Source organism: Cheilinus undulatus, linkage group 18, assembly GCF_018320785.1.
Source record: "Cheilinus undulatus linkage group 18, ASM1832078v1, whole genome shotgun sequence".
Taxonomy (NCBI): domain Eukaryota; kingdom Metazoa; phylum Chordata; class Actinopteri; order Labriformes; family Labridae; genus Cheilinus; species Cheilinus undulatus.
This window is the reverse complement of record NC_054882.1, coordinates 11,254,033-11,274,561: the sequence shown is the minus strand read 5'-3', so window position 1 is coordinate 11,274,561 and position 20,529 is coordinate 11,254,033. Positions and strand designations below refer to the sequence as shown.

At 39.8% G+C, this 20,529-nt stretch overlaps 1 protein-coding gene across 1 annotated transcript; it reads right to left on the bottom strand.

The window, feature by feature from the left end:
• Window positions 1-1,818: 1,818 nt before the first annotated feature.
• Window positions 1,819-15,958, bottom strand: foxo3a (forkhead box O3A). The gene is made up of 2 exons (XM_041813285.1): window positions 14,611-15,958; window positions 1,819-5,130 (listed from the first exon to the last, which is right to left on the bottom strand). The coding sequence occupies exons 1-2, from the start codon at window positions 15,166-15,168 to the stop codon at window positions 3,817-3,819; spliced, it is 1,872 nt and encodes a 623-aa protein (XP_041669219.1). The 5' UTR covers window positions 15,169-15,958; the 3' UTR covers window positions 1,819-3,816.
• Between the last annotated feature and the right edge of the window lie 4,571 nt (window positions 15,959-20,529).

The following is a 20,529-nucleotide window of genomic DNA, read 5'->3' as shown; positions in this document are numbered from 1 at the left end:
CAAATGACCATTTTCAGTTCTTTACAACCTATAAAATGTTTTAAAAAGCTGTTGTGCTTAATAATGTGGAACAGTGTATTTTGAGGTTTTTATTTTTTTTTAAATAATTTTTGTCATTATGAAGTTTGTTCAAAAACATTTGAATTATGCTCTAATGGCTGATGACTTGAAAAACATTCTGACTGTCATTTGCATTAATATTTAGGAAAATCAGAGAAAAATATCATTTGCATAATAATGTGGAACGCGGTGTATTTTAGCAGGTTGTTATAGTGCTGTTTGAAGCTTTCAAAAGGCATGTAAGCAAAGTTGTTCCATGGCATATTAAAATTCAGCTTGTATATAACATACATAAAATCCTGAGGATTTCTACATTGCTGAATTTTTATATTAGAAAACAAACTGTCATTTGTTATGGTATCAAATATATTATAAACCTTTAAAAATACATACATTTCAACCTTCAGCAGTGTAATCAGTCCTGATCGCATATAGTACAGACAGCCACATGGTGGTGATTGAGATATTTTGGCCACAGATATCTAAGTCTGTTGTGTTTCCCAACACTAATATGCTGTATCGTGACTGATGAAAAACACATGAAACCAGTGTTATGCTTTGATTCTCAGGAAAAATTACACTCATTTGAATTACGATCCCGAAGCAGAGTGTTAATACAGAAAGCCACAGCTTTAACCAAGAATGGACATATGAGTGTAAGTTTATCATGCATCATCAAGCATACTTGTATTGCTATGCTATAATTGGCTGACAGGTGAATTTCCGAGGGGAAAAAAATCAAATGTTAAGTGTTGTTTCTGATCATCTCAATGTAAATTGTTTGGGGGGTTGAAGGGATTTACAGAAAAAAGACACCCTAGAAGAAATGACTTGGTTGTGAAAAATCTGCACTACAAGATATACAAAAAATCCAACAAAATGTGTCCCTACTCACATGTTCAACTTGTATCTTTACATTCTATATTTGAACTTTGTCTGTACTTTGAGATTAAGTTAGTGTAAAAAATAAATTTAACATTTAGGCTGAAGGCGTATTTCAAGTTCCAACTGTATGTTAAACAAGGCAGCTATAAAAATACCTTATTCATGTCATATAAAACAAGCAAAATGTCCACACCTGTAACACCTGGAGGTCGCTGCTCCTTTTGGAAATCCTTTCTCTTCTATTTCTGCCTTAAGTGCTGAGATTTGTTGTGACAGCTCTGCCTCCATCTGCTGCACTCTAACAGAGGAGGAGACTTTGTAGACAGCACACATGGCAGACTTTGGAATTGTGCAGTTTCAGCACAGCTATAAAAGGGAGAAATCAAAACTTTTTACAATGATTAAAAACTCCTCAAAATCCCACCAAATTTCTGCCTGTCCTTACTATCCTGTTGTAGTGTCACTATGGCAACAAGCAGCCTTCCTCCTGTCACTGAATAAACGGTGGCTTCATTTAACCTGTAGAGGGCAGTAAAGTTACACTGCAGTCCTCATTAATGATGATGTCAGTGTTGTTGGTCTTCTTTTGGTGCACACCTTTTAAACAGTAAGGATTAATTTTACACATTAAATTATATCATTACAAAAGTGTACAAAGTGTACCAGTTTTAATGAAGCACTTACATCAGCAACCATGCATTCAGAAAAAGACATGTTAGTGGGTCCAGTCCTCTTGGAAACAGTGTGTGATTGGTTCTTAGCTCATGGTGTGATTATCCAATAGGAAATCAGCTCCACAATGACTGCAGAGTCAAGTCTGCAGCTGTGTGCAATTCTTCTGGAGACAGAAATAAAACAAAGGCAAATCAAAGGAAAAATATCCAGAGTTTCAGTGGTTCTTTAAGCTTTATTTACATGCACCATCTCTGATACAACCAAGATAGGAATAGGATTTACAACTGGCAATGACGACTTTATGTCTCTCTTTTTTTCTGTTTTGTAGGAGCAATAGGAATAGATGGAGTTGGAGTATTGGCAGTGAATGTTACTCAAAAATAATGTGGAAAAAAAAAATGAAGCTTCAAGTCAGTAAAATACCTTTTTTTCTATTTCAAATGGGACTCATGAAGCTACTAAAAGATATCTGGAAGCATCTTTGTGCAAAATGTGTCTAGCTGAATCAAATTAAGCAAAAAGTATTCAATTCCTTTTAAACATGGTGGAATATTTAGATTTCCTAAAGGTAACTTCTATTTCAGGCACCATTTTCAGTGCAGTTTTGTCCTAATCAATAACAAATGGGCAGGTCAAATAGTTAAACAGGCCTTTACAACAGAAGTGCTTTTTAAAAGCTCTACCACATGTCAAATGGAAAAAGCATAACATACGTTACATGGAAAAGGAAATAAATACATTTCAATAAAAAAGAAGACAATTCAGTGAAAAATTTCCAGCTGATAAAAATGTAAACTTAAAAAATCATCCTGCTGTTCCTACAAAAACTGTGCTGATGTGTGTTTTTTGCCCTTATAGCACAGGCTTCTTATATCTATACACTGTATATCCTCTTATTTCCACTATAAATGCAGAAATATTTTGGCAATATTTAAAATACTGTTTTTCTGTCTTAAATGGCAAAATGGCTCTAAGATACTACACGACCTCCTCTCACAGGGTTGGAAACGCTTATATTTTTCCAGCACCTGCTATAGTGCTGATAACAAGGGGGAGGCTACTCATGCTGCTCCATCTGCAGCCACTCCCTGCTATCTTCTTATTCATAGCACCAAGAACTCCTTCAAATTAACAAACACCAAAATATTGTAGTAGAGTGCTGTGGAGTCTCTATGGGTGGTTATTTTAATCCAAATAGTCTTAAGTGTTTGCTAAATGATGTCATCTAGAGCTAAATGATGCTGCTTCCTGCTAAACGGGTTTTTAATCTCTGTATACCGAGCTGTACTTCCAATATTGCAGTAAGTGGGAGAGGAAGAAGAGGAGGAGGGGGTGGGGGGGGGGGGGGGAGATGGTGAATAGGGATCTGCAGCAGAAACACCATATTATCAAGACTTCAGTAATGCACCTTTTCAGAAGGAATATTCACAGTAATGTCACTAAAATCACAGGGTAAAATTTGCTAAATGAGAATAAAACGTTACATACAAAAACCACACAATGTAGATCAGTTCACATCTTGATAACATTTTAACCTCTACAGATTGATATTTGGTGCGTGACTCTGTTCATCATGGGAAAAAAAGCTTTTCATTAACACTTGTTTTTTTAAATCTTTTTAGTCCATTTAGGCTACGTCTTTCAAAGAAACTTTAAAAAATAAAAAGCATGTCAAGTATCCTCCACTGGAACGTAACAATGTAACATTCGCTGCAGCTTTTTTTCTGTAAACAGGCTGTCAGTCACAACAGGCCGACAGCTGGTTTGGCAAAAATGTTGTTTTAGGTATGAAAGGGTGTGAAAGAGGAGAGAAAGCAGGGTGAAAACATAATTCATCTTCAGTTTCGTGTATCACTTTGTGATACTGTTAGAGTGATTCCCTGAGACTAACACGAGTTGATGCTTTTTATATATTTTAAACAAAATGTCCTGTGTTTTCATTCCAGTCAATACTGTTGTTCACACCGCCCCGGCATTGATCTTTTTAAAGATTTTTTTTCTCCTCTGTGAAGACACCATTGTGTGTCTTAGACACTTAAATACAGTATCAAACTTAATGCCTCACATAAGAAATAACAGAAAGAATACTACATGAATACACGTTTACATACTTTCCCTCTAGTTGCACAATGCAGGACAATGAACCCCAATTTACATTTTCCCCCCTTTTTCATACCAGAGCTCTGACAGAGCTTCTCAGCTTGGGACCCAGCTGTTAGGGGAGGTCTGTTTCGAGCTGGAGAAGCTTCCTGAATTCCTGTTGCCATTCTGGGCGGAGGTGAGACGGGAGTCAAAGCTGAGGTCCAGGCAATCTGCGTCCATCAGTTCATTGCGGATGATGGAGTCCATGTCACACTCCAGGCTGCCGTTGAATACGTCGAGGTCCAGATCGGCAGGAAAGCGGTCCTGGCCGGACAAACCAGAGCCGAGCTGCATAGAGGCATTCTTGCTGGGAGACTTCAGGTGCGTTTGCTTGGCATCGTGGTGTCCGGCATCGTTGTCAGAGGTTGACAAGCCAGCTTGCCAACTAGGCACTGAAGAGCTTTGGCCCTGACCAGCACCGGTGTGGTTTACCAACATATGGTCTTTGCGGAGCAGCATGGCGTTTCGGCGGGAGTTTTGCAGGGCGATGGCGGTGCTGGCCTGCGACATCAGGGGGTCGGACTGGGTGAGCATGACATTGCTGTGACCGTGGGAGTCCAGGCTGAGCAGATCCTGCAGGGTCTGGTGGTCACTGAAGTGCGAGATGCAGGAGAAGGTGGTCTGCTTGTTCTCCTGGATGGTCTGCATGGGTGACTGGCGCAGGCTCGTAATGGACGGCGGGCTAAAGAGAGGGTTAGGCCCGTAGCTGCCAGAGGGGCTACCCAGACTGCTTCCTGAGCAGCTGAAGGTGAACACTGAGCTCCCCTGACCATTGGCTCCGTTGTCTTCCTCTCCAGGAGGAGGCTGCTGGGAAGCTGTCAGGCTGATATTGTCCAAAAGGTCGTCCATCAGGTTGTCAGAGAGCCCGTCGTTGAGGTTCATGGTGCCTGCCAGGTCTGAGAGGCCTGTGGGACCCGTGGATGGGGACATGCTGCTGGGACTGGAGTACAGCATTGGGGAGAGGGGCGAGTCGTCATCAGGCACCTCGTCCAGTTCCAGGTTGGCCAGGATTGGGGACAGACGACCGCTGAGTGTGCTGGCGTTGGAATTGGTCCGGGAGCGGAAGTCAGTCCAGGCATCTAACTCGTCGCTGCTGCGGGATGTGGGACTTCCTGTCCATTTGGAGAGGCTGGACGAGCTCTCTGAGCTGCCGTCTTGAGCTGCCTGCAGCGAGGCTTTCTTCTTGGTGGCACGTCCTCGGGCTCCCTTGATGTACTTGCTGTTATCCATCGATACAGCCCGTCTTCTGGGAGCTTTGCCTCCTTTTCCACCTTCTGGATTGACCATCCACCAGGAGCTTTTCCCTGTTCCTTCATTCTGGACTTTCACAAAACGACTATGGAGGGACAGGTTGTGTCGGATGGAATTCTGCAATAAAACAAATAAAAACAATCAAATTGTTGGGTCTTCAGTTGGATGGCTAGCAGTTTCTAGGCTATAAAGTAGAAATGTAAATTAAAATCCATGTGTGACCAATAAAATGCAGGTAGACATATTTCAAAAATGAAAGGACAGAGTATTCAAAGCCTTTATTGCTAAAATATTGGAACAATAACAACACTAGCACTGCAGTTTCTTCTAACAGACACTTCTTCTTTGCACCTCACACTATGACCTATTTCTGGCTGCTCAGAAAGGTCTACAGGATTTCCCCAGAGATGTTCCCAACCATGTACAAAATTAAACAGCTGGAGTCTGCGCGACTAGCCCTCACTAGTCACACTGCAGTAACACAAGGAGAAGACTGCAGTGATGTCTGCAGCCCAAATGAAAGCTTCACTGGGAGAGGGTCCAGCATAATTCTCTTACGCTTGAATTAACTTAAGTAAACCAGGGCCCTGTTTAAATCCATCTCTCTGTTGATAAAACTAAACAAACACCCAACAAGCTCAAATTATGTAAAGCACAACGAGATAAGCCTGTGTGTGTCCTTTACAATATGGACCCTATAAAGGCAGCTGTAAATAAAGGCTGCTTTGTGGCGACTGAGAGATCACAAATGAGCGTTGGTCACTGTTCTCGTCTGAATGCAATGAGTCAATGGAATGACCTGCTGAGATCAAACTTTCAGTAAAGCCCTCGCTTCAAGCCAATTAAAGGATTAGGCCAAACACAAGCAAACACTTTCATCACTTACAACAACAATGCACATGTGACTCTTAGACATAAAACTTCAGGTGGCTCATTACTTGTTTCTTTCTAATACCCATCCCTACACAAAACAAATTAGCTTGACTAGCCGGAGGCTTTTGCTAATCAAACACACAAATGAGTGGCTCATCCACTGCAGAATTCCATTGTCTGCTTATTTAATATAGCACCAGGGTGACGTTTTGAGCACAACCGCCCTTCATCGGGCTTTTGCTAATCACTTAGAATTGACCAATGATCTCCTAATAGGGTTAGAGTTCGGACTTAGAAGCATAAAGGTTGTTCCACTACTCTTATTCTTGCAAAAAGTCTAAAAAAAAAATTCATAATTGACAGCTAGTATCTACCTTCATGACCAAAAGTCCCATTAGCTTCTTCTTAAGATCAAATCTATAAAAAGATCTTTTATTAGGGCTGTCAGACGTTTAAATTTGATATTATATAAATATACAGGGCTTAACAAATTTATTAGACCACCTGCCATATTTGTCTCAAAGACCATCCAGCATCATGAAGTGCTTTAATGCAGACTCTTTCATTTTCAGTCAGCACTCGACATTTTACCATTTTAAACATGAATGAGGGATTTCAAAGTGAATCCACCCAAATTTGAGCTGGCTCACTGGGCTTCTCTGAGAAGTCAGAAATGAATCATGCATAACATTCAACCACTAAAAAACATTTTTCTGTTCAGGAATGCAAGTAAATAACTCTAATTTGACATGTTAATTAAGAAATATTAATGTGTTTTACTATTTTTTCAGTTTTTTTGTAAATCAGTAAATTTGAAAATTCATGAGTAACAATAGTAATTATATTTTAGCATTAAAAAAATATAATTTCAGTTAATGAGCTTCTACATATTGGTGTATTAGCCATTGCAGAAACATAAAAAATGATTTTGGCAATTACCAATGCTGTTATTTTAGGGCAGCTGTGGCATAAACCTTACTTTGGTTAGGGTTAGGGTGGTCTAATAAATTTGTTAAGCACTGTATATTGATATATTTATGCATTAAACTGTTCTTCTTAAACTTCTTGTTTGAATAGCTGCTTTTATTTTGAAAGAAAATAAGAAACTTCCAATAGATTGTTTTAAGGACTCAAGTTTGTTCCTTTTTTCATCCTTAGACTTTAAAGTGTGTTCAAAGGAGTTTCAGCTATGAAATACATATTTAAGTATCGGTATTGATATGAGTATCAGCTGAAATGAATTTGCCAATAGCGGATATCGGCATAATTGAATTCTGTGCATCCCTAGTTTCTGTACTATGTAACTGAGGCTACCCTTTAAGTGGTCAATGTAATGCTTTAAAAATGTGGCCAGTTTTAGAAAAGCTAACTTCACACAACAGCAGTGCACTGCATTTTCAGTACATGTTTTACAGAGTAAAGACAAATATTCACAGAAAATTTCAAGTGCTTACAGTACATATGAAGCTGCAGCTGGTTTGCTAGCAGTTCGCTAATGATTAGCTAGACTCTTTCTACAGGTAACAAAATTGGCTCACTAGAACCGCTAAAGCTCATACATTTAAGATTTGTGTTTTATTTGTTGAACCTGTACCAAAAACTGGCTAAAAATTAACAAGTTTCAGGAAATGAATGACGACTTGTGGCTTCTGTTGTGTCTTTATATGTAGCTGAAGCTCACCTGTCAAAGCTATTAATTGCTTTTAAAAAACGATGCAAATTGCAGTTTTTGAAAAGGCTGTTTTTTTCCTAACAAATTAGTGTATTGCAGTACTTAGTAGATGTCATCTAGAGTTAATTAGTAGATATAAATACAAATTTCAAATACTTGACTTAGCAGGAGGTGCTATAACAGTCTGTTTTCTGTAGCTTTTTTTACACTTTGCCCGGATTTATCCATAATTAACAAAATATAAACAACTCTAAAACTTTCAGTCAAACAAGACATACTTTGACTGTTCTGAAAGGCTAATGTACATGTAGTTGACAATAGATTAGTACTGGCAAAAAAAAAAAAAAAATCCTTAACAACATGTAAAAAATACAAAGTAAGTTCTCAGAGAGCTTAACAATCTCCTGAAACAACTTGGCCGGTGATTTAGGTTGTTTAAACATGAGCAAAAGTTAATCTGCAAGGGACTGTTTATTAGCACAAAGTCATTTGTATTACTGAGTATTTATCGAGGGAGGATTGTGTATTTGGTATAATGAGAGTTACAACAGTGCTCTTGCTTTGTAACAAAACAACCTAACCCATTTGAGTAGATTTGCTCTGGATAATTTTTTTTTTACAACAGTGGAGTTCAATTTCACTAAGAATAAGCGATGAGAAAGATGATCATTGTTGGTACAGTGGTGAATCACAAAACCTGTCAAGAGTTCTTGTCTTTAATTATTTAATTATTCTTTTATATCAGCAACAGCAATGTGAAAAACTAAAAAAGATCTTGTTATAAGATATTATTTATATGGAAATGAGATTATATGGGAAGACATATTATTGAATATTTTTATCTAAAATTAGACAATTACACTTGATAGAGTTTGGGATTTGTGGTGTATGACAGACTTTGTTAGTAATGGTCCTTTTGTTGGTAATTAAAATATTGATTATCAAAGACTTGTAACGTGGTCTTTGACTTATCTCGCTTCAATGCAGCCTTAACCAACACACCGTTTTTATTGGGTATTATATATACAGTACTGTGCATAAGTTTTAGGCATGTTTGGGCCCAAAATTGAGGCTGCAGTGAGGCGTAGATTTGGCAAGTAGGCTGCTTGTGGGCACCATCAGGTGGGAAGGAGGATTGACACAACCTCGGTCATGCTCTGGATGTCTTTGCATGTTACCAGTGGCATGGGAAAATAATTAGTTAAAAAAATAGTGTCCACACTTTTAGGGGCAGAGTAAGGGGTGAGTGTGGAGCTTAAGCACGGCTTTGCTAATGTCTAGGCAAGTAGTAGGGTTGCCACAAGCCCTTGGTGGTGCTGTAGATGTCCAGAGGGCTCAAAAACCGCCAGCAGTCTCCGGGTGTACTACCAGGGGCGTAAAAGGCTTAGACTAAAGAAATGTCATCAAGCTTGACCTTGGCTTGTGAGTGACACCTGTGCATTGACTACACCCCACCCCACCTCCACCACCACACACACACACACACACACACACAGTTCCGAGTTGCGCTGTGGGCCTGTGATTAATCTTTGCGCCGTACATGCCTCAAACTTATGTATGGGACTGTATGTTTTGTTTTCATCAAAAGGTTCAGAAATAGATAATAGATAAATAACTATTTGTTTTATAAAGAATGCAAACAATACAAAAGCTCCTAAAATTACAGATATGCAGGTGTCCAGCAGACACAACCCTTTGATTAATACATGTACCTAATTTCATTAAGATTTGTGTATTGTTTAAGTTTTGACTAATTAAACAGAAAAAAAAGTGTTTATTGGGCTTAAAGGTCACATATTTTACCCTTTGAAGACAGGTTTATGTTCGTCTCAGAGACCCCCAAAACATCCCTGTGAAGTTTGCTGCTGAAAAAACACTTCATTATTGGATTTTTGCATGTCTAAAACCCCTCTGTTTCAGCCCTGCTCTGAATGAGCTCTTTCTATGTCTGTGGCTTTTAATGTTACCGAGCTGTCTGACCCCGCCCCTGACAACGCCCCTCTCAGGAAATAGATGTGGCTCTCCTCTCAGCTGCCAGCTAAGAGGAGGATCAGGAGAGGAGGGCGGAACTTTCTTCCAAGCGGGGAGGGCCAACCGAACCTTGGGGTGGTGCCAACTCCCTATATGACATCATGAGGGGAAAATCTGAGAACGGCTTGGGAGAGATTGTGGACAGGCCAGGAGCAAATATTTTTGTTAGAAAAGCCTGAAAAAGTGTGTTTTGCATAATATGTGACCTTTAAGGGTAGACCTAACCTTGCAAAGCAGATGGATACACCTGTTTCCTTGTTTTTCACTGGCAAATCCATCTTGCAAAGCTCCCATCTGAACCGTCTGGGCCCAGTTAGAAAGTGACAAGACCAATCAGCGACGAGGGGCAGTACTTTCAGGCGCAGCAGAGTCGTGACGTAAACAAGCAGCAGCAAGATGCCGGTGCAATTATGGCGGAAGAGCTTAGCGTGGATGCTGCTAAAGCACCAGTTTTATCAGAACTTGATGACATTTCTTTGTTGAAAGAAGAACAAAGAACAGCAGTGAGTTGTTTTCTTTTCAAAAACAACAAAAGTCGAGTACATGTCTATAGACGCCATGTCTCGCGTTATTCCTCGGTAGCTGGGCATGCACAGCTCGATAGTGGCTATGTAATGTGTTTTGTTGCTCTGATTGGCCCGTAGAGATGTGACAGACAGAACATTCACCCAGTCACACTCTGAGTCTTTTTCAAAGCCTCTGCCTTTTTGCAAACGTTTCCTACTGAAGCTTTCCCAGATGGATGTGTGAAACACATCCATCTAGCGTGTCAGGTTAGGGTAGACCTGCCACGTTGTATAATAAATTTTGATCTTCTCACCTGGTCTTTCTTAAAGAAATCCAATCCTGCAGCCTTGCAATAGATTACTTAACCTTTGTGAGACCTTTTGAATCAATGCTGGAGCCAACAATGAGACCATAAATTGTTGTGAATGATTATCTAATACTACAGCACATATGTTAAACAGCAGTTTCACTTTGCAAACTACACTGACTAGCACAATCAGCATGCTTAAAACATTCAAAAAAGTCTCAGGAATTACACTGACTCCTCTTTAGCTGCCAAATAAGGTTGCACAGAGGAGTTTAGGTGTCACAGAGCTGGTGGATTTCCATGTTATGCTAAGCAGATGATGCTTATGGTTTCTACCTTTTGTTTACAGCTATTTAAGGTGGTCTGAGACTAAACTAATCCTGGGTTTCACATTCAGTGATATGGTGTTAGAACTAACAATAAGGCTAAATCAGCCTTACATGCATGTCAGGCAAAATCCAGTGGATGTTGTTTGTGTCACAAGTGCTGAAGAGACGTGCTAGGATTTTCTGAATGCTGCTCAGGTAGATACAGTAGGAGCCATACAGCGTTTCAAAGATAAATCACAAAGAGCTACTCCCGCCTGCCCCTCCCCCACGCAGCCATAGCAGCGCTGCAGCAGCACCCTTTGAGCAAAGCCTCGTTCTGAGCGAAGACTGGAGCCATGCCAGTTTAGCCAGAGCTGGATCCAAAGAGAAACACTGAGCTTCTCTCTCTCCCTCACACACACACAGTGCCACACATTGACCTACATAATTTATAGTCAGCTGATTGATTCTTGTGCCCGGGCCACATGAAAAAAGGACAGGGTGGCACACAGCAGGGCCGAGCAGAGTCGCTGGTCATCTCGACAGGAGCTGTTTGGATTCACAACAACAGAGAGGAAATCTGTGTTGGAGCTCTACACAGACAGTTATTATTGAATCTGGTGTTATCCTGGTTAGTGACGGTGTTGGGACGAGTGACAGGTCTGGATTTACAACCTGTAAAGCAGGGGCATAGGTCTGAGGGGAGGGGGATTTAGCTTAAGAATGCATATGCTAGATGGAACAGCAATGGATGCAAGGAGAGGTCTGCAGGGATAGCTTATGTAAAAGAGCCCAAATTTCATGCTACATCCCTGTTTTCAAGCCAAAACCTCACATACTGAGGATATTTTTGCACACAGTTCCTCTTGCAGATGGCCAACCTTACACTAATCGCTGAATGTCACACAGCTACAAAAGCATCTCCTTAGAAATGCTGATGTCAGCACTTCAGAAACCCCAAGTTTAACCCTTTCCTCTGCAAGTCGTTATCAGTCTGCTGCCACTGACTGCATCTGGTGGCAAACAAGCATCTAAACATGAATGAAAACCAGCCGTCGCTAATCTGAAGCATTAACTAACCAGCTGATTCTGTGCAGGCTAATCAGCTATTAGTGTCAATTTGTTTCCCAACACGCTGTTCATATTTACTACAATTCCCATCACCGTGATGAGATTTAAAGCACCGTCTTGACCGTAATTTTCTTTAAGAAGAAACTCCTGGAATCAGCCTGAATCACACATCCACAGTTGTGCAGGATTACAAACCTATTTCCAGAGTTTTTCTACCCCCACCATCTAAATCCTGCAAAGCTCAAAGCTTTCATCAGACTTGATTCCATGACAGATGAATTGGTTTTCCAGGCCGGACTAATCCTTAAAATCAAACAGAAGCAGGGCCCCACTGAAGCTTGTAAGAAGCCCCTCTGCTGCTGCAGCGTGAGCAGTCTGTCTGAGGGTGAAATTCACTTTGCATTGCCTGTTTGGAGTCTCAGCTCTCATACCTTTTTTCCAAAAGCTAGAGTGCACACTACCTTTTTTTTCTTTGTTTGCAGAACTATTGATGTATGCAATATGATGCGCACACTATAACAGACTTGTAATTTCATAGCAACTTTGGTCATTTATCATGTAACACCATGTGATTGTCAGACACCCATACATTATCAGATATCCTTCTAAGTACCCGCTTAGTTACTCGATATACCTTGTAATATAGAAAAAATGAAACCCAAATATCTCTTTGAATAAGCATAAAAAATTTCAAAACTGCATTCAAATTATTCTAAAAGTAGATCTGTAAACGGAACCAACATGTGTTCTTAAAAAAGCACCCTTCACTTCACTTAACTCAGATAAGTCATAAGTCTTATCATAAATAATAAGGCCCAAAAGAAGTAATGCACTTAAAGTATGCCTCTGAGAAGATCCAAAACCAATAACAAAATGTCTCAAATAGATTTATCATGAACTATATGTGCCTTTAAATACACCTAAAGGCATTCAGAGGTCCCTTAAAAAAGCCCTAACCGGAGCCAAAAATGGCTTATACCAAAACAACGACAATAAAACCCCATAACCCTGCAAATATAATCTACAATCAATAATAATGGGCAAATATACCTTGGAATGAGCATAAAATATTCAAAAACATGGAAGTGTGCATAAAAACTAGCCAATAACTATTAATTACATCAAAACTGGCTTTCAATGACACAAACACAAAAAATGGACAAACATTTGTCTTAAAAACACACTTAAACTTCAGGTAGTTAGTCTGAAATTCAACAAAATGTTGCTTACATTGTAATAAAAAAGCCTGACTGTGCCTAATAATACACCTAAAGACATCCCACTACCTCCAGTGGAGCCAATAATGTCTTATTATAAACCATAAAATTAACAATAAGACCACATAACCCTGAAAATATTACCTAGAGCAACAATTACACCCAAGTTCACCAGGAAACAAGCATTAAAAATATTCAGAAACATAAAATTATGCATTGAAATTAACCAAAAACTATTAATTAGATCTACAGATGGCTTTTAATGACCCAGAACACAAATCAGGCACAAACATATGTCCTAAAACCCATCTACACTTAACTATGCACTCAAATAGGCCATTTAATGAGCCTCATCATAAGTAATGGGACTTAAATCTAATAACGCATCCAAAATAGGCCTCTAAGTTGACCTAAAATTCAACACCCACCACCAATGCCAAATATTAAGGTCTAAGTGTGCTGCGCCCAAAAATACACTTAAAGATATAAAATAGCCCGAACTATCTCTATAAATATCTCTAGTTGGAGCCAAAAATGGCTTATAATAAACCCAAACAATAACATTGAGACCTAATATGACCTAAATCAATAATAACACCAAAAACATACCTCAGAAAAATAATAAAATAATCAAAATCATAAAAATAGGCCTTAAAATGTACCTCCCACAAAAAAACCATTAGTTTAATCTATGAATGGCTTATAACGAATCAAAACCCAAATAATAAACCAAAATACAAAATACACCCAAAACTTATCCATCCCCTTAAATCTAATAAGCCTTGCCATAAATAATGAGAGCCAAATATAGAAATGCATCCAAAATATGAGTAGGTCAAGTAATAATATTACTTGACCCAAAATTCACTACCACTGAATAATAAAGCTTATATATGCCTAAGAATACAACTATATATATATATATATAATGGACCCCAACTATCCCTTTTAGAATCCCTAATGGGAGCCAAAAACAGCTTATTATAAACCATAATAATAACAGAGACCCCATAAGCCTAAAAGTATATCCTAAATCGATAATGACGACCAAGTATACTTTGGAATAAGCATAAAAATATCCACAGACATGGACCTTTGTATTAAAATTAACCAAAAATTATTTATTTCATCTATAAAAGACTTTTAAGGAATCAAAACATGAATATTGTAGAGAAAAATAACTATTTACTCAAATAGGCCATTAAAGATATATAATGGTCAGCAAATATCCTTTACAACAGCCCTGATGGGTGCCAAAAATCTCTTAGAATAAACCACAACAATAACAATGGGACCCATAACCCTGAAAATATAAACTTAAATCAAAAATGGATGGCTTTAATGAATCAAAACACAAATAATACACCAGAATATGCCCCACACTTAACTTTACAGTATAATAGGCAATTTAATAAGCCTTGTTGTTAATAATAGAACCCAGCCCTTGAAATGCACCCTAAAAATCTGCCCCAACATCGATTCTAATGTTATGTGTGTTAAATATTGTGCACCCCCTCCTCCATTATAGCATACGTGTGATTGTACGTGTGTTACAACATGACCACAGGATGGTCTTTGTTTTGATGACAGCAGCAGCATGTTACCGCTCACCTTCCAGCCAGCAGAGCTGTTGCTGTCGCCTTTGTCCTTGAAATATGGCACAGACCTCACCATCCAGTCATAGATTTGGGACAAGGTCAGCCTCTTCTCGGGGGAGCTCTCGATGGCTTGGGTAATGAGGTCTGCATAGGAGTAATTGCCCCAGGCGTTCCTGCGGGCGGAGGACTTCCTCAGCTGCTGGGAGGCAGAGCCACCCAGAGCCGCGGTGGGGGTCTGCGCCGAGGAAGGCGAGCCATCGGCGGCCTCCTCCTTGCTGGGGCCCCGCTGGACCTCCACGGGCTGGGAGATTGAGCTGCTGCTGCTCGCCTCCCGGGGTTTAACACCACTAGCACCGCTGGATTTCTGCGCGTCCCCGCTCTCCGTGCTGCCCCCCTCATCATCCTCTTCTTCAGGGATTACGTCAGTGTCATTTGTCCCGGGTTTGCCCGCACCAGACTCCGGACGGGGCAGCGGCCAAGTGCAGGACCGCGGCCGTTTCTGAGGCTCGAAATCCGGATCTATCTCAACGTTTAAGGGGGGCTCGTTGCCATCGCGCGGAGCCTCAGCCATGTTCCTCGGAATATCTCGGTCGCAGCACAAAGGTTTATAAAATCACTCAGGTCGCATTCCATCAATGTTGTGTGCAGGCTTCAGAGGCAGTTTATTTACTATGCACGGTATGCAAATGTCCAGCCTGCAGCCCAGTCCCAGCACGTGTCCGTCTTTCTATCCTCCAGCAAGGCGTCTATCTGCACCACACAGACCCGATCGGGGCTGACCAGCATTAACAAAACATTGCCTTTTCTCCTGCACAGCCCACACCCTGGTCAACATGCATTGCAATTTCGTTAAATGTGGAGTAAAAGAGAGGAAGAGCCAGTCTTCTTCTTACATGAATCCAAACGGCGTTCCTTCACAAGCGCCCGCGTCCTGCACCGCGATCCTGCGTCGTGCATGCCAAATAAAATGAAAATTACTACACCTAATGCCACCACATCAGCTTTATCTCTCCGTGCACAGCTGCCATCTTGACCATTTCCTTTCCCAAGTTCTTTATCATCCGTGCAGAGAGCTGCCAGTCGCCTGCTGTCCAGATACCATCAAGGCGGAGATTGCTTTCTCAAGGCCCCGCAGCTCGTTTTTTTCTTCTTTAAAAATGGAGCTACAGGGGGAATGTAGCGAGGCTCAAATCCCCCGTCCTAGAATGAAACACGTACTGATGCATTCTCGGTGTACATCTCCGGCATCTTGAACAGGCCAGCACGGTGTCCTCCGTGTGGCCAGCTGCCTGCAAACACACTTCATTCAATCTGCTGCTGCTGTGCTTCGCGCAAACGCTCCGACTCCAAGAAGAGAAAAAAAAAACCCACACGATCCTGCCCCCTGGACTGCACTGAAATTAAAGTGACAGTGTGGAGATGTCTGCAAGCTGATGACATCACTGTTCACGGTTAACATGCACAGAAAAACAAGAGGGGTCCCAAACACTACAGATTACTAACAAATCTGCTGCTATTTGAACAAATGAGGCAGAAATATTCTCACTTATTTATATAAATTCAAGTCTATTAAAATCTATAGACATTTTTATTTCCAATAATTATTATTTGTATAGTTTTATTTTATATTGGTAGGATTTCTTTTTAGATGTATTATGATATTTCAGTCTTGTATTTGTTAGCTGTTTTATAAAGAACACCAAGCTGCCTTAAAGGGGACATATTATGCAAAAATCCTCTTCAGACTTTTCTAACAAAAATATGTGCCCCTGGCCAGTCTACAATCCCCTCAAGTACCAGAAGAATCCCCCTTCTCCTCTCTGCCACATTTCAGAAGATGTGTGCTGAAACAAGCTGTTCTCAGATTTTCCCCTCATGATGTCATGTGCAGAGTTAGCCCAGCCCCCTGGTTTGGTTGGCCCTCCCTGCTTAGAAGAAAGTTCCGCTGCCCTTCAAACGCCACATCCATTTCCTGAGAGAGGCGGGGTCAGGGGCGGACAGGGGCGGGGTCAGAGTCAGACAGCTCAGTAACATTTAAAGACACAGACACAGAAACAGCTCATTCTGAGCAGGGCTAAACGGGGGTAGACATGCAAAATCCATTACTGTAGTGTTTTTACAGCAAAAAACTTCACAGGACTGTTTTGGGGACCTCTGAGACCAGTATAAACTTGTCTTAAAAGGGTAAAATATGTGACCTTTAATGCTTGAAATGTGCTATAAATATAAAAGTTGACTGCATTTCTGCATGTTTACCTCTTACATATTAAATATTATATATTCATTTTTTTCTAAAAGTAGTAAAAGTAATACAAATATTCAAAAATGGTGTAAAATGCATCAAACATTCCTTTATATTGGGCAAATCTAGCATTCTCTTGATAGAGTAATTTTAATTTGATGATTTCTAGTAGGTGCCCCCAAAAGACTAGCTCCCATCTTTTGTGGAAGCTTACCGAGAACCAAGGTTATCATAGTTAACTAAAACTAACTAAAATATGAAAAGTAATTTTAGTTCAATTAAAATACATAAAAACTCAACTTTACAAAAATAAAATAACACTCAAAAATGTGCTTACAAAATAAATAAAAATATATTTGGAGATGAACTCTCCTTGGTTTTAGTCTTTGACAGCAAACTGGCAAGAACTGCAGGCCTGGAAAGAGCAAAATCAGCAGATTTGATTGAATAAGACTTCACACAATGGTAATTTTAGGTCTTGAGTTGTATATAAACATACAAATACAAAAAAGAAAACGAAAACTGAAGAGCCCTTTTGAGTCTCATCCATGACAGGTATCTCATACTGCTGAAAAAAATAAAACTAACACTAATAATAAAAACTAATAAAACTAAACTTAAAGAAAGCATTTTTGCAAAATAAAAAACAAATGTTAAAAGCAGTAAATACTCATTAATACTAAAGTGAAATTCCAAACAAAAGGTAAAATCTGAATAAAAATAAAAAACTGATGAAAAATACAAAACTGATATAAGCCTGTTGAGAATGTGTTTCAAATCCCTTTTTAACATTATTTTATAAAGCTTGAGAATGCAGCATTCTTAACAACAATTCATTCAATGCAATAAAAGCATGTCTCAGTACACAATCTTCCATCGCTCAGCTCCATCATGTTGTTGACAATGCTGCACTGTTATCACACTTCATTCTACTGAATTGGTTACAAACCTGGGGTCCGGATCCTCTAAGAAGGCCACCAAAGATCACAGCGGGGGTACAAGGCTTGGTCTGCTCTGAGGTTGTCAAAATAAGATACCACAAGTAATAATATAAATAATATAATAATATAACATTGCAAGTAAGGACGCACCAATGCATCAGTTTTTCATAGGTAGTGGCCGCCATCTGCCTTCTTGATAAACATAGTAACCTTGCAAAGCAGATGAATCAGCCAGACTACATGTCTGTCATCTGGCAAATCCATCTTGCAAAGCTCCAATCTGAAACATATGTGCCAGGTCTAAAAACATACGTGACCAATCAGTGTCATTTAAAGAGAATGAAGTGGCAGCTATGGGCTGCCTGTGTAAATAGTAAATGGACTTGGGCTTGTATAGCCCTTTTCGAGTACTGCTACTCAAAGCGCTTTTACACCGTGGGTCACACGTACACATTCACACCACATTCATTCATACACTGATGGCAGCGGTTGCTATGGATATTTGGCCAAACAGTTTTAGCTAATACCGATTACATGGCACCGACGAAGCGGTGTTAAATGTCTTGGCTGAGGACACATCGACTTCTGTCTGCAGGAGCAGAGGATAGAAACAATTGATCTTACGATTGTGAGACAACCAACTCTACCACCTAATCCACAGCCACCCCGGTGTAGCATTTAGCTCTAATAGTGCTATTTCTGTCAGAACTGGACCACATTTCTTTATTAAATAAAGAGCAAAGAACAGCACTGAACCCTTTTTATGACAGAAAAGATGCTTTTGCTCTTCTCCTGACCTGCTTTGGCACGAGTTTGCAATAGTTACAGAAGGGTTTAGTTGGACTGTCAGATGGTGTTTCCAATGGCAGCCACAGGTGTTTTGATTAGCTTGGATGTCACTGCAGTTTGGTGGGAGTTTTATCTATCTGGCATGTCATTTACAAACAGGTCATCAGCAAATACTGTGGGCATGGATGATTCAGAAAAGTGATTCATTAACAGGCAGATGATGTGGCTCTTTAACAAACAATGACCTGTTTTCCGGGTAAAAGATGAGAGAAATTAAAGGTATTGTAGGAGTCAGACACCAAAAGAAGTAAAAACATCTGTAACATCCATCATTGACATTTAAATTTGAAACATGCTGTCAGCATCAGCCCTGATTTTATCATAATATAATCAGTGCACCCCTAATTGTAAGGTCTATTTAAGTTTAAAAAATTATCTTTCCTCACTTAAAATACCCGGCTTCTTACTAATAATTCAGATTGTAATGAAATCAGTTAAAATTTCTGTTATTTTCTGACTCAAATCTTTTACTTTTTCATGATTGTCCTGGGATGGTTTGGCTTTTTTTTAGATACAAGTAGGAGGGGCTCCTACTCAAATCTACTTCTACTATCATGCTGTATGCAAGTTTACAAGCTGGAAATATCTTACTCTATCAAGCAATGCAGTCTGAAATATTACCCATTACACATCCTTAACAGGAGAATACAACACATCCTGCCCTTGGTTTCTTTTCAGCAAAATAGTCAGGAAAACACAGAGATATGGCTCGTAAGCTTTGTAATCTTTAAGCTCATTGTAGTCAAACTTCATAATATGTGATGAAATCCTAAATATTAGAGAACAAACCAGCATTCCTGCACCAAATCCAGCAATATGCAGATGATACTCTGTTTTCACCATCAACCTGTCTCTTGGCCACAATTCCAACATTTCTTTTCTCCCAGAAACCCCCCTTAATGATTATTTGTTAATAGACAATTATGAAGCAGGGAACAATCTGTTATGACATCCGGTCAGAGCAGCATTGTATGGGGAGAGTTTCAGTCAGGATTTATAGTCCACCCAGTGAGTTACATATGGTCTCCTACTTTCCTCAACCAGAGGAAGGAACTCTTCACCTTTCCTGTAAGCTCTAAGTGTGGTATTTGACAAGACTATCACATCCTGCTACACAGACAGGAACACTTAATTGGATTCATTAATTAAAGGAAGTCCATAGTTGGATTAAATCCTATTAATCAGATTGATCCCACTTTGCACGTTAATAATAAGCCTTCTATGCATTCACAAAGTTATTCAGAGAGTTCCACTAGGTTTGGTGCTCAGACCACTTCTGTTTACATGATATATAAGCCTGCTCTTATAAACAACCATAGGAAACACTGTTATTTTGTTTCTTGTTTTGCAGATGATGCCCAGTTATGCTTAATCAGTTTGATGAAACCAGTCAGTTAACTTAATGGGAAAAAATTCAAGAAAATTAAACCTGGTTAGGCAGCATTATTTTGGAGCTGGTATTAGTCTTTAAACTCCACAGAAACAAATGACAATCTTTACACCTCATTCATAAAGTGCAAAATCAGTGAAATTTTGAAAAGCAGAAAAATGTTTCATGTATTTAGAGGATAGATAATTGCAACTCCCCAACAAGGGGCAGCCCTAGTGAGATAATGAATGATCTCTGAGATTATCCAATGATTGCAGCAAACCAACTGTGAAACTAGAAGGGTAGCAAGAGTCAACACATCTTCAGGGTAATCAAGTGCGCACCTCCCTGACTGGTGTTAAGACAAGTTAGGCCCGCAACCCCACAGGAAGGCTCAACAGTTTCAGCATCCCAGAGCCAGCCTCCTCCATGCCTGCTCTCCCCACCATCAAACCCACCTAAAGAACTTTTTATGCTATGTAAATGGAAAATATAGGCAGGGCCAGGGTTAAAAGCCTTTTCAGGCTCCAG

What these genes read in the sequence shown, in the direction of transcription:
- foxo3a (XM_041813285.1), bottom strand. Translation starts at nt 15,168, where the DNA reads ATGGCTGAGGCTCCGCGCGATGGCAACGAGCCCCCCTTAAACGTTGAG. An exon ending in ACAGCTCTGCTGGCTGGAAG is followed by an intron (nt 5,131 to 14,610) that starts GTGAGCGGTAAC and finishes GTTTTATTGCAG; the next exon opens with AATTCCATCCGACACAACCT.